At 47.7% G+C, this 13059-nt stretch overlaps 1 protein-coding gene across 3 annotated transcripts in view; it reads right to left on the bottom strand.

The window, feature by feature from the left end:
• LOC126259811 (protein farnesyltransferase subunit beta) overlaps nucleotides 1-13059 on the bottom strand; it is a 104681-nt gene that overhangs the window by 26828 nt on the left and 64794 nt on the right. For all 3 annotated transcript variants that reach the window (XM_049956847.1, XM_049956848.1, XM_049956849.1), the window contains exons 5-7: nucleotides 11536-11706; nucleotides 10730-10859; nucleotides 7432-7564 (exon numbers count right to left, since the gene is read on the bottom strand). In XM_049956847.1, the coding sequence (XP_049812804.1) occupies nucleotides 7432-7564; nucleotides 10730-10859; nucleotides 11536-11706 (434 nt within the window). The remainder of the gene's footprint in view (nucleotides 1-7431; nucleotides 7565-10729; nucleotides 10860-11535; nucleotides 11707-13059) is intronic.

The raw sequence follows: 13059 nt of genomic DNA, 5'->3' as shown, positions 1-13059 counted from the left end.
GATGAGGCTACAACTGTTCTCATAGCAGCGGCATAAGAGGTCATAGGCACAGGATGTAGATGCTCAAATTTCCTCTTGGCCTCAGTGTAGGTCAGTCAGTCCAGGGTCTTGTATTGCATTATTTTCCTTTCTCGCTGTAAAATCCTGCAGTTTGGTGAGGGGGAGGGATATATGGCTTGAGATTACAGCGGTAGACCATCACCTTGACCTTCTCGGGTAATGCGTCACCACTGAAGGCCAAGATGAAGGCACCGGTGGTCCGAGGGACATGCTGGATGGAATGAAGTTCTCGTCGCTCTAAGCTGGTGGCAGCTTGTCGTCAGAATGCAGAAGAAGGTCCTGGTGGAATATAATAGTTTGGACCATTTATAGCTCTTATGAGGCGTGATGGTAACGGAAACATCCTCCAGCCTGTCACAAGCAAGTAATACCCGTGACTGGGCAGAGGATGCTGTTTTTATCAAGACTTATCCTGACTGCATTTTGGGCAAGCCCTCCACCTCTTTAAACTTGTCCTCTAAATGCTGTACAAAAATCTGAGGCTTCATCGAGACAAATGAGTCCCCATCAGCTCTTGTACATACGAGGTACCGGGGCGAATGAGGTTCGCTGCCATCCTTAGCCTGGCGTTCCTCGGTGTGGCCAGGGAGGGGAACGATTTAGGATCATACTTCCTTGCATTGTACTGAGACTTGGAACGGCTTGGAGACTGCTGGCGTTTGATCACCAGCAAATGATGATGTGGTACACTTCACTGCGCATCATCCGCCCTGATGCCACCCACTCCGACCAGTGGCCCTCCCCACGAGTGCCACTCAGCCGCAGCAAAGGCAACCTGGCAGGACAGCCATTACCAGGAGTCCCAATGCCCCAGGGTGACAGGCATCTACTCCTTGGCATGCGTGTGGAGTTAACGGTGCAGGCCTTAGCAGAGCAATCCCTCTGTAGTCAGGGGCTACAACCAACAAGGTACATGGCAGCCCCACCACAACGGACTGGCTATGATGCTGGATATGAGGTGCAAAGAATTCCATGGTCCTCGTCAGTGCAGAAAATGACACTGCATAGTGGGTGGAGGAAAACGCACCCAGGAAGGTGTCCTCACTCAAGAGATGGAGGATGAGCGGACTGAAATGCCATGATGAGAAAGTGGGTAAAGATCTCAATGCACAATGGATAAGATGCACCATGTAAGGCACCCTTTCTCAATTGTATAGCTCTTCGGGAAAATTTTGAAAAATGTAAGTCAAACCCTACAGGCCAAAACGTGTGAGATACTTTTAACAGTCTCTTACGACAGGCAGGAATACCTCGGGCCTATTCTAACCTCTGGGTCCACAGAGGGGTGAAATGGTGGTGGAGCCATGGACACATGGGTGAAGTGTTGGCAGATCCATGGACGTATGGGTGAAGTAGTGGTGGTACATGGATAGGTGAAAGGGCAGGGGGACACATGGGTGAAGTGATGGAGGCTGGTGGACAGGTTCGTGAGCTTGTGGGTGGTGGGCATGAATGTGTGGGTGAAGTGGTGGGGGGTGTATAGATGGGTGAGTGAGGTAGTGGGGTGGATGGGTGGGTGAAAAAGCATGGGAATGCTTGGGTGGATGGTCTGGGGTGCCAACCCCTGGGTGCAAGGGCAGATGTTGCAGTGTGTGCTGGGGGTGTGAGTATACATATTGGTGCAAGGATTGGGGGAGAGAAAGATGGGTGGCTTAAAGGGTGGGACTGGAAGGAAGGTTGAAGGGGCAGTGTTGGTGGGTGGGTGAAGGGATGCAGGTAGAGGCAGGGTGACGGGTGGGTGAAGCAGACTTGTGATGGGTGGGTGAACTGGAGGAGTGAGAGGTGGATGAAGCGGAGGGGTGATGTTTGTGTAAAGGGGAAGTGACAGAAAGCGGTGGGGATAAATGGGAGAGGGCAGCAGAGTATAAGAGATCAACGGGAGAGGGGCAGAAGAGTAGGGTGGGTCAACAGGGGAGGGGCAGTGCCGAAGAGTGGCTCAAAGGGAGAGAGCCAGCAGTATAGCATGGGTCAAAGGGAGAGAGGCAGCGGCATAGCATGGGTCAAAGGGAGAAAGGCAGCGGCATAGCATGGGTCAAAGGGAGAAAGGCAGCGGCATAGCATGGGTCAAAGGGAGAAAGGCAGCGGCATAGCATGGGTCAAAGGGAGACAGGCAGCGGCAAAGCATGGGTCAAAGGGAGAGAGGCAGCGGCATAGCATGGGTCAAAGGGAGAGAGGCAGCGGCATAGCATGGGTCAAAGGGAGAGAGGCAGCGGCATAGCATGGGTCAAAGGGAGAGAGGCAGCGGCATAGCATGGGTCAAAGGGAGAGAGGCAGCGGCATAGCATGGGTCAAAGGGAGAGAGGCAGCGGCATAGCATGGGTCAAAGGGGGAGAGGCAGCGGCATAGCATGGGTCAAAGGGAGAGAGGCAGCGGCATAGCATGGGTCAAAGGGAGAGAGGCAGCGGCATAGCATGGGTCAAAGGGAGAGAGGCAGCGGCATAGCATGGGTCAAAGGGAGAGAGGCAGCGGCATAGCATGGGTCAAAGGGAGAGAGGCAGCGGCATAGCATGGGTCAAAGGGAGAAAGGCAGCGGCATAGCATGGGTCAAAGGGAGAAAGGCAGCGGCATAGCATGGGTCAAAGGGAGAAAGGCAGCGGCATAGCATGGGTCAAAGGGAGAAAGGCAGCAGCATAGCATGGGTCAAAGGGAGAAAGGCAGCGGCATAGCATGGGTCAAAGGGAGAAAGGCAGCGGCATAGCATGGGTCAAAGGGAGAAAGGCAGCGGCATAGCATGGGTCAAAGGGAGAAAGGCAGCGGCATAGCATGGGTCAAAGGGAGAAAGGCAGCGGCATAGCATGGGTCAAAGGGAGAAAGGCAGCGGCATAGCATGGGTCAAAGGGAGAAAGGCAGCGGCATAGCATGGGTCAAAGGGAGAAAGGCAGCGGCATAGCATGGGTCAAAGGGAGAAAGGCAGCAGCATAGCATGGGTCAAAGGGAGAAAGGCAGCAGCATAGCATGGGTCAAAGGGAGAAAGGCAGCAGCATAGCATGGGTCAAAGGGAGAGAGGCAGCGGCATAGCATGGGTCAAAGGGAGAGAGGCAGCGGCATAGCATGGGTCAAAGGGAGAGAGGCAGCGGCATAGCATGGGTCAAAGGGGGAGAGGCAGCGGCATAGCACGGGTCAAAGGGAGAAAGGCAGCGGCATAGCACGGGTCAAAGGGAGACAGGCAGCGGCAAAGCACGGGTCAAAGGGAGACAGGCAGCGGCAAAGCACGGGTCAAAGGGAGAGAGGCAGCGGCATAGCATGGGTCAAAGGGAGAGAGGCAGCGGCATAGCATGGGTCAAAGGGAGAGAGGCAGCGGCATAGCATGGGTCAAAGGGAGAGAGGCAGCGGCATAGCATGGGTCAAAGGGAGAGAGGCAGCGGCATAGCATGGGTCAAAGGGAGAGAGGCAGCGGCATAGCATGGGTCAAAGGGAGAGAGGCAGCGGCATAGCATGGGTCAAAGGGGGAGAGGCAGCGGCATAGCATGGGTCAAAGGGAGAGAGGCAGCGGCATAGCATGGGTCAAAGGGAGAGAGGCAGCGGCATAGCATGGGTCAAAGGGGGAGAGGCAGCGGCATAGCATGGGTCAAAGGGAGAGAGGCAGCGGCATAGCATGGGTCAAAGGGAGAGAGGCAGCGGCATAGCATGGGTCAAAGGGAGAGAGGCAGCGGCATAGCATGGGTCAAAGGGAGAGAGGCAGCGGCATAGCATGGGTCAAAGGGAGAGAGGCAGCGGCATAGCATGGGTCAAAGGGAGAAAGGCAGCGGCATAGCATGGGTCAAAGGGAGAAAGGCAGCAGCATAGCATGGGTCAAAGGGAGAAAGGCAGCAGCATAGCATGGGTCAAAGGGAGAAAGGCAGCAGCATAGCATGGGTCAAAGGGAGAAAGGCAGCAGCATAGCATGGGTCAAAGGGAGAAAGGCAGCGGCATAGCATGGGTCAAAGGGAGAAAGGCAGCGGCATAGCATGGGTCAAAGGGAGAAAGGCAGCGGCATAGCATGGGTCAAAGGGAGAAAGGCAGCGGCTTAGCATGGGTCAAAGGGAGAGGGGTGGCAGCATAGCATGGGCAAAGGGAGAGGAGTGGCAGCTTGGAGGGGGTCAAAGGAAAAATGGGTGGTGGTCGGGGTACAAGTGACTCAAGGGGGGAAGGGCGGAGGCAGACGCAGTGGATGGGGAGCATACTGGTTGTGGGGTAGGGATAGATGATGGGTCACGTGCGTGTGGAGTGGGCTGAAGAAGAGGGACAAGATGCAAGTGCGACAAAAGGGGGCAGCAGGTGGTGCACGAGCACTTAGAAGGGGCAGCAGACAGGGCACATCGAAGGGACAGGGGGTAGGGTTCTCTTAAGGGGGTAGGGATTCAAATACAGCAGGGTATGAAAAGGAGGGAGGGGAGTGGAGGCGACCGGGTGGAGGGGAGTGGAGGCGACCGGGTGGAGGGGAGTGGAGGCGACCGGGTGGAGGGGAGTGGAGGCGACCGGGTGGAGGGGAGTGGAGGCGACCGGGTGGAGGGGAGTGGAGGCGACCGGGTGGAGGGGAGTGGAGGCGACCGGGTGGAGGGGAGTGGAGGCGACCGGGTGGAGGGGAGTGGAGGCGACCGGGTGGAGGGGAGTGGAGGCGACCGGGTGGAGGGGAGTGGAGGCGACCGGGTGGAGGGGAGTGGAGGCGACCGGGTGGAGGGGAGTGGAGGCGACCGGGTGGAGGGGAGTGGAGGCGACCGGGTGGAGGGGAGTGGAGGCGACCGGGTGGAGGGGAGTGGAGGCGACCGGGTGGAGGGGAGTGGAGGCGACCGGGTGGAGGGGAGTGGAGGCGACCGGGTGGAGGGGAGTGGAGGCGACCGGGTGGAGGGGAGTGGAGGCGACCGGGTGGAGGGGAGTGGAGGCGACCGGGTGGAGGGGAGTGGAGGCGACCGGGTGGAGGGGAGTGGAGGCGACCGGGTGGAGGGGAGTGGAGGCGACCGGGTGGAGGGGAGTGGAGGCGACCGGGTGGAGGGGAGTGGAGGCGACCGGGTGGAGGGGAGTGGAGGCGACCGGGTGGAGGGGAGTGGAGGCGACCGGGTGGAGGGGAGTGGAGGCGACCGGGTGGAGGGGAGTGGAGGCGACCGGGTGGAGGGGAGTGGAGGCGACCGGGTGGAGGGGAGTGGAGGCGACCGGGTGGAGGGGAGTGGAGGCGACCGGGTGGAGGGGAGTGGAGGCGACCGGGTGGAGGGGAGTGGAGGCGACCGGGTGGAGGGGAGTGGAGGCGACCGGGTGGAGGGGAGTGGAGGCGACCGGGTGGAGGGGAGTGGAGGCGACCGGGTGGAGGGGAGTGGAGGCGACCGGGTGGAGGGGAGTGGAGGCGACCGGGTGGAGGGGAGTGGAGGCGACCGGGTGGAGGGGAGTGGAGGCGACCGGGTGGAGGGGAGTGGAGGCGACCGGGTGGAGGGGAGTGGAGGCGACCGGGTGGAGGGGAGTGGAGGCGACCGGGTGGAGGGGAGTGGAGGCGACCGGGTGGAGGGGAGTGGAGGCGACCGGGTGGAGGGGAGTGGAGGCGACCGGGTGGAGGGGAGTGGAGGCGACCGGGTGGAGGGGAGTGGAGGCGACCGGGTGGAGGGGAGTGGAGGCGACCGGGTGGAGGGGAGTGGAGGCGACCGGGTGGAGGGGAGTGGAGGCGACCGGGTGGAGGGGAGTGGAGGCGACCGGGTGGAGGGGAGTGGAGGCGACCGGGTGGAGGGGAGTGGAGGCGACCGGGTGGAGGGGAGTGGAGGCGACCGGGTGGAGGGGAGTGGAGGCGACCGGGTGGAGGGGAGTGGAGGCGACCGGGTGGAGGGGAGTGGAGGCGACCGGGTGGAGGGGAGTGGGGGTGAGAGGTTTCTGTTGGAGAACTGTAAGATACATGGACTGGGAGTTGAGCAATGGGATTCAATGGCGTTAGTTACATAAAACTATGGGTACATGACCATGGAGCATGTAGAATCAGGTTAGAGGCAAATAGGATGAATGTTATGTGTAAGTTGGAACAGTACACATAGAAGATGGAGGTTCTAAAGAAGTGGATGAGATAAGGTTAGTTTACAAAGTTGAAGAGGGAAGTACTAATAGCGAAAGGCTGGTGTGAGCACAAGAGGGCTGAATGGCATGACTTCAGGACAGAGACTATAGTAAAGGTTGAATGCAAGACAGTTAGTACAGTGGAGGGAGGTGATTTTGTAAGCGTAAGTTTGAGTTCTGGTGTGTTTTAAGAATAATGGGTATAGTGAATGAGTTTTCACGTGTGTGGCATCAGTGAAAGCAAGCACTGCACAGAAAGGACAAGACCGCAACCATCGTTTGAACAGACTGCCATAAGCAAGGCTAACTTTAAACAAACACATTTAATGGAGACAGTCGTAGTGTGGTTCTCTCTCCCCCACTCTGTAGTGATCCTGGATGAAGGGTGGAGGGATCCACAGTCACCTTTTTCACACGTCATGTACGATTGTCCTGCTCTCTCCATTACAATATACTTACATCAGCAGTCAGTGAAAGCACCATTAGTGTTTACTTAAGAATGCATACATGGCAGTGGCAGGTTTAGCACTGCTCTTGACAGAGATATTGGAGACAACCCTTGAGATACAAATTTTTAATTTACAATTGGTACTGCTAAAATACTATTCATGTCATATACAAAATAATCACTGTGAAACCCTTCATCTAAAAATGTAGCATGTGTTCTCTTTCCATCTTTACTGTGTTCACATCTCTACTGAAAATAGGCTGTTTTTAAAATGGATTTGTAAATATGCAATTGTTAATGTATTAGGTAAATTGTAATAGAAGTCTATATTGAAAATAAACACATTATACATGCACCCTTAGAAGACTGTGAGGTGGTTTATGGAAGCAGCTAAGTAAAGGAGAAATCTAATTAAATGAACAACTACTGAATGCTTCCTGTTCCTTCCAACATTAGGTAACTAGCAACACTGTGTTTGGTTCCCCACACACATAAATAAGTTAGACAATTTCCAACTTAAGTACAGAATTTCATAATTAAACATAATGCATCGTTTCTACTTTCATTGACATACACACAATGTTGTCTGGTGGATGAAGACAAAAGGAACTGAAAATAGTCAACAGGTAATGCCATTCTGTCTCTCCAGTTAGTATTACCATCAAATTACTTCTTAAAGTTCACATACAGTACTAATATACGCACTGCACTAGGGAAATTATGGCTAGTTTAATTCTTAACTTTTGTATTGACTAGGAGGATTATGTATCATATTAAATTAAAATAAAAAAAAATAGAATCTATCTTAATAATAATTATATCAAAAACTGAATAGCTCAGACAATTATATTTATTAAAAAAATTAAATTCCTACAAATAATTAGTTTAAATTTGAGAAAGAACAGCTGTCTTACCCTCTTGTGTCAGTATTCGGTGTATCATAGGAAAAATACCACACTGCCAAAATGAATAGCAGCTATCTACAAGCTTGTTGGTGCGACCCTGAAAGCCACCTTCAAAGCGCATTTGTCGATTTACAGCCCACCGCTGAAGAAAAATGAACAGAATTCACAATTCTACAGTGCGAATTTTAATCATTGTGTAGTCCTATTTCCTTTAATCTTAGTAATTAATTATGTGGAAGAAGACTATAAGAATAAATTACACCATTATATAGCAGCAACAAACTAATACTAATAACTAAAACAATGGACAGGAAAAATAAAAAATAAAAATCTAACAAAATAGTTCATGGTGAACAGCCAGATGTCAGTGTGACCACACTGCCATCATCAGATGCTCTGATGAGCTGAGTGCTTGGGGGCCAACACGGTGCTTTTCTCCCCCCCCCCCCCCCCTTCCCTCAGTACTGCCACTCTGTTCACCATCCATGCATATCCACACCCCCTCCTCCAGCCAACTTCTTGTTACATCTTCAGTTTACGCCCTGGTATGCTTGCTGGTAGAAATTCCGCAGCTCCTCTGCCTGCCCCCGAAGTTAGTTCATTGTGGTCACTTTCTGAAATACTGTGCCTGTTGGACACTGAACACTGGTAATTAACCCATGAACTATTTCATCATGATGTATCCCTGGAGCAACTTAAGAATCTCTTATCTATGATGTAAAGAAAAGAAAGATAAAAATACCCCCATACACTTATTTATTTACTGTCACTAGCAATTCCTGTAATGAGTTTTTTTTATCATTATTAATCTGATTTTCCAATTGATTCCTACTTATGCTACATCATCTGCTTTCAAACTATCCACATGAATATGTAAATTATTACATACAAGGAAAGAATAGTGATCTCTCTCTCTCTCTCTCTCTCTCTCTCTCTCTCTCTCTCTCTCTCTCTCTCTCTCTCTCTGTGTGTGTGTGGGGGGGGGGGGGGGGGGGCGGCGTGCGCTGAACACTTATCTGTAACAAGTACAGGCTCAACTGAATATAATACCTTCTATTGATTCCAGTATCTGTGGCATCTATGTGATCACAGAGCACTGGCTCTCTTTCTGTATGTAATACCATCCTGAGCAAGGTATATAAACATACTGTTGGCAAAATTTCTTCCATTCCTTTCTATATCCCGTTTTTCATCTTTCTTCACTTTTGTAACTCCTTTTACTTCCTCTTTATTTTATTCACAAACTTCAATTTCTTCCATGAAGTTCCATTTCTGTCAACAATCTGTCCCCTATTCAACTTCTCAGCCGATTGTTACTGCTGTCTGGTACCTCCCAACAAGTGAAGAATTTTTACCCCTTATAATTACATTAATCCTTTTCTTCACCAATTATTATGTGGTATTTCACATAGATGTGTGAAATATTATTTGTGCCACTGCTACTACAATTGAGCTAGCAACAGCAGTGTAATTGACTAGTTTGAAACGAGTTGATAACAATATGTCATACTCGTATGGCTTGTCACTAAGATAGTACCCACCAAGGATACATGTCAAGCCTCAGAATAAGCAGACATGTCTGGCTGACTGATGGTGTTTTAAAGTAAGGTAAATGGTCAGAAAGTGACTTAAAAATGTTTTACTCCTGGCCATTGACTTCTATGCAGCATGCTAGTTAATACTCCCAGTGCTTTTCTTGGTGCTCTCTGTGCTTGCACTTGGGACCACTAGACCAATGTCTCAATGGACCTGCACAAACCTTCCCACCATTCTGCAGTATGAGTAGCACCTTATTTGAAGTTTGTTGCTACAAGCAAATGAGCATAGTTTCAGATTGCTGTAAGCATACACTCTCCAACAGTAAGGTGGATAAGGATAACAAAAATGTGGAAATGCTGGTAATGAAATTTTTTGGCATGCTGATGGAAATTAGAAACTACATTACAGAAACCCTTTGAAGAGGGTGAGAGAAGGAGAACAAAGAAGAGATGGTGGTGTAAATAGATTCTTGAAGTTACAAACTGTTTGAGTACATGTAAACATAACTACACATCAAGGACTAGTACTGTCTTTTGTTGTTTATGTTTTGCAAAAAAATTCAGCTTCCTCATAACAGCCTGAGTCTCAGTCAATGTATGAACACCTACTTTTGTACATGACTCTAACATGATAAACCAAGCAAGATAGTGCATTGGTTAGCACACTGGACTTGCATTAGGAAGCGTGAAGGTTCAAACCTGCATCTGGTCATCCAGATTTAGGTTTTCCATGGTTTCCCTTTATCACTCAATGCAAATGCTGGTATGGTTTCTGGCAAAGGGCACAGCTGATTTCCTTCCCCGTCCTTGCCTCAGTCCAAGCTCATGCTCCATATCTAATGACCTCAATGTCAATGGTACACTGAACCCAATCCTCCTTTCTTCTTTTTTCTAAACTGATAAGGCAATTTCCAAAAAAACTAAGAAATTCTTTTTCAAATTACAGTAGATGCCCAGGACAAAACATACAACTGAGAAGTCCGCTACTTAATGGCATATAGTTCTCATTTACCAATGGCGTAGCACTTTAATATCAAAAGTAGTGCCATGAAATGAAGTCGCTACATAATCATTTAATACATACACAAAGAAATTGGGCAAAATGAAATTTCACTCATATGTGAAGCACAAATTTTAAACATATATTTCAATTGGTATACAACAACATTTATATAAATAAATGAATTTCCTCAAACTGTTCATGTGAGTCTTGAAACTTACTGTGGAGGGAGAGTAAAAGTGGTTGGTTGGGTACACTGAAGTACTCACTGAAAGGCAACTCTACTGTTTCATAGTTACATATATGGTTTAGTAGAGAGAGAGAGAGAGAGAGAGAGAGAGAGAGAGGGAGGGTGTGTGCCTGTGCGTGTGTGTGTGTGTGGGGGGGGGGGGGGGTGCATGTGCAGGAGCGCAGTGAAACTAGCTCAGTGTGCAATATCTTTCTGTAATAGCTCAGTCTGGATGATCTTTCTGTAATACATCACTATAGCTGACACACCAAGTTCTGATGCAATAAATATGTTTCAGATCATAGTCCCCACTTCACTACATCTACTAATAAAACTGGAAAAACTGTCAATTTAATATAATGTTAGGTTGCAATATGCTGCTTCCGCATTTTTACTGCGTGTTATATTTACCTTTGATGAGGAATTAAAGCACTTAAGAAAACATAATTAGAAACCAACAACCTCATCACAAATAATAACATACAGTTATTTTAATGTCAATGTTACATTATGATCAGAAGAGAACTACACAGCACATACCATAAGTGCCTTCATATTGCACAAATTTTCTCTTCCAAGTATAGTTAATGCCGCCAAGCCACAGAATGTATAGCCTCCATGTGCCTCCATGTCAGGGCAGCCTGAGAAACCACCTTCATATGTCTGGCAACTGAAAAGAAATTAATAAAATAAATAAAATAAAAATTAAGTCTGATTTTTATCAACATTTAAAGAAATCTCCATAAAAATTTTTTACAGAATCAGTATTTATCTTTTAAGAAAATGAAGTATGGAGAAGAGAAAATGGATCTTATTTATATTATTTCAAATTATTTACACATAATTCAATTTTTCTTCAGCCAATATTTTAGAGAGGAAAGGTGTTAAAAACAATAGCATTCTTCTTGATTTGAGAAATTGTTGTGGAGTAAGTTTAGAAACCATTTAGTATACACATATTTTACAGTCTGTAAGTGGTAGACGACAGTCTGACGTTATCCTGAATAAAACAAATGGGGTTCCAACCTACTGGTCTCCTACAATCCATTATTTTCCTTTATGGTTAGTGACCATATTATCATTTCTAAATTATTTCTGCAAGCCCAGAGATTCCTGCAGAAAGCTCAATAAAAAACAGAGGAGAATACACATCAGTTCAGTATAATATTTGCTTGCCGAAGAAGGTAAATAACATTCTTTTCCATTAACCAAAGCCAATTTATTCATTTATTCTTGTCGTTTACAGCTAAATAATGACTGTGACTGTGCAAGATCATCATACAACAGCCAGGACAGCTCGATCAAGTTAACCTATTGAGTGATTAAAGATTTAATTTTTGATGTACCTGACTATCCATTCAGCTGAATTTTCAAACAATGAGTCTGTATAAATGTTCGTCAATTTTGCAATGGCAAGTGCACAGTATACGCCTCTGATGTCACATTCTCCTCCAACATGCATGTGGAAGCCTCCATCCGGTGATCTAACAGCCCATAAGAATTGGCTTAGTTTCTCTCTGCAACAAAAACATGACAATGATTTCAGTGTTCTTCCATTTTACAGGTATATTTACATCAGAAAAATATAATTACTTTAAAAGTCTATTAATTTAAAATAGGCCTACATGCTGATAAGTCTCTAGAATCTGAAGTGTTTCACCATAAGTATGTGCTGTAAGAACAGCACTGAACCTTACAAAGAGCTGAAATATAATTAGTCACAGTTGTATAAATCAAATGAATAACCATACTATGCAGGTATAATGGAATTTCACTTTTCTTACAATTTTATACAATGGTCAAATAAGTATGGCTCAAAAGATTATTTTGATCTGCAATGTAAACTAACCTTAGCATATATGTTAAATTCAAATGCTCTAACTCAAGTATCTGAACAGCACTTTTATGGTACACTCAGTACCAAACACAAAATGCTCTTATATTGTCAAGTACACATTAAAATCTTTCTACAAACGCTACTGGATAAAGGTGTTTAAAAATTAAAACTGGAATAAATGTGTCTGCATGCATATACACAGTCAGTTCACATTAATGTGACCACCCACTATGTTGAACATCAACATGTAACAACAACTCACAGATGGCACATGGCAGCACTAGCAAGGCAGAAAATAGTGCAGTCGTCATTGTAATGTGGAAACTGAATGATTCATCTGACGTCCAAAAGGGCATGATCATTGGCATTTGGCCGAAGGGTAGATGCATTTCTGAAATGGCTAAGATAGTAAACTTTTTGCATGCTGCCATGGATAAAGTACGCCATTCATGGAAAAATGGCGCTATCTAAAACTGGCGCTGAGGCAACTGTGATGCACCACGATCCATTGATGGCAAGGGTGAATGAAGCTGGAGAGATGTGTACACGTGAACAGCCATGCGACTGTTGAGCAACTGACAATCCAGGTGAACAAAGAGGCTATCAACAGTCTCTCCTCAATGACCGTTCAGCAAATGATGCTGCATATAAGCATCCAAAGCAGACACCTGTTTCATGCACTCACACTGACAGTTGTTCATCGGCGATGTAAGCTGGAATTTGTACACCAACACCGCAACTGGACATCCACTAAATGGTGACAAGTGACCTTCTCAGATGAGTCACATTTTATGCTCCATCAGACTGATGGCCTGAGGCATGTATGGCTCTGCAACAATCATTGGAATGGACCAGGCCGGAGCAGGGAGCATTGTGGTTTCGATGATGTTTTCATGGCTTTCCCTGAGTGATCTCATGATTCCGGAACGCTCAGTGGGTCAACAAAAATATGCACAGACATGCCAACTTTCAAAAGTGAAAAATCAGGAGAATTTTAGAGGTGTACTATTGTGAATTACAACACATCCCTGAT

This window comes from Schistocerca nitens, chromosome 5 (assembly GCF_023898315.1).
Source record: "Schistocerca nitens isolate TAMUIC-IGC-003100 chromosome 5, iqSchNite1.1, whole genome shotgun sequence".
Classification (NCBI taxonomy): domain Eukaryota; kingdom Metazoa; phylum Arthropoda; class Insecta; order Orthoptera; family Acrididae; genus Schistocerca; species Schistocerca nitens.
Note: the sequence above shows the minus strand (reverse complement) of the source record. Positions and strands in the feature narration are given on the sequence as shown.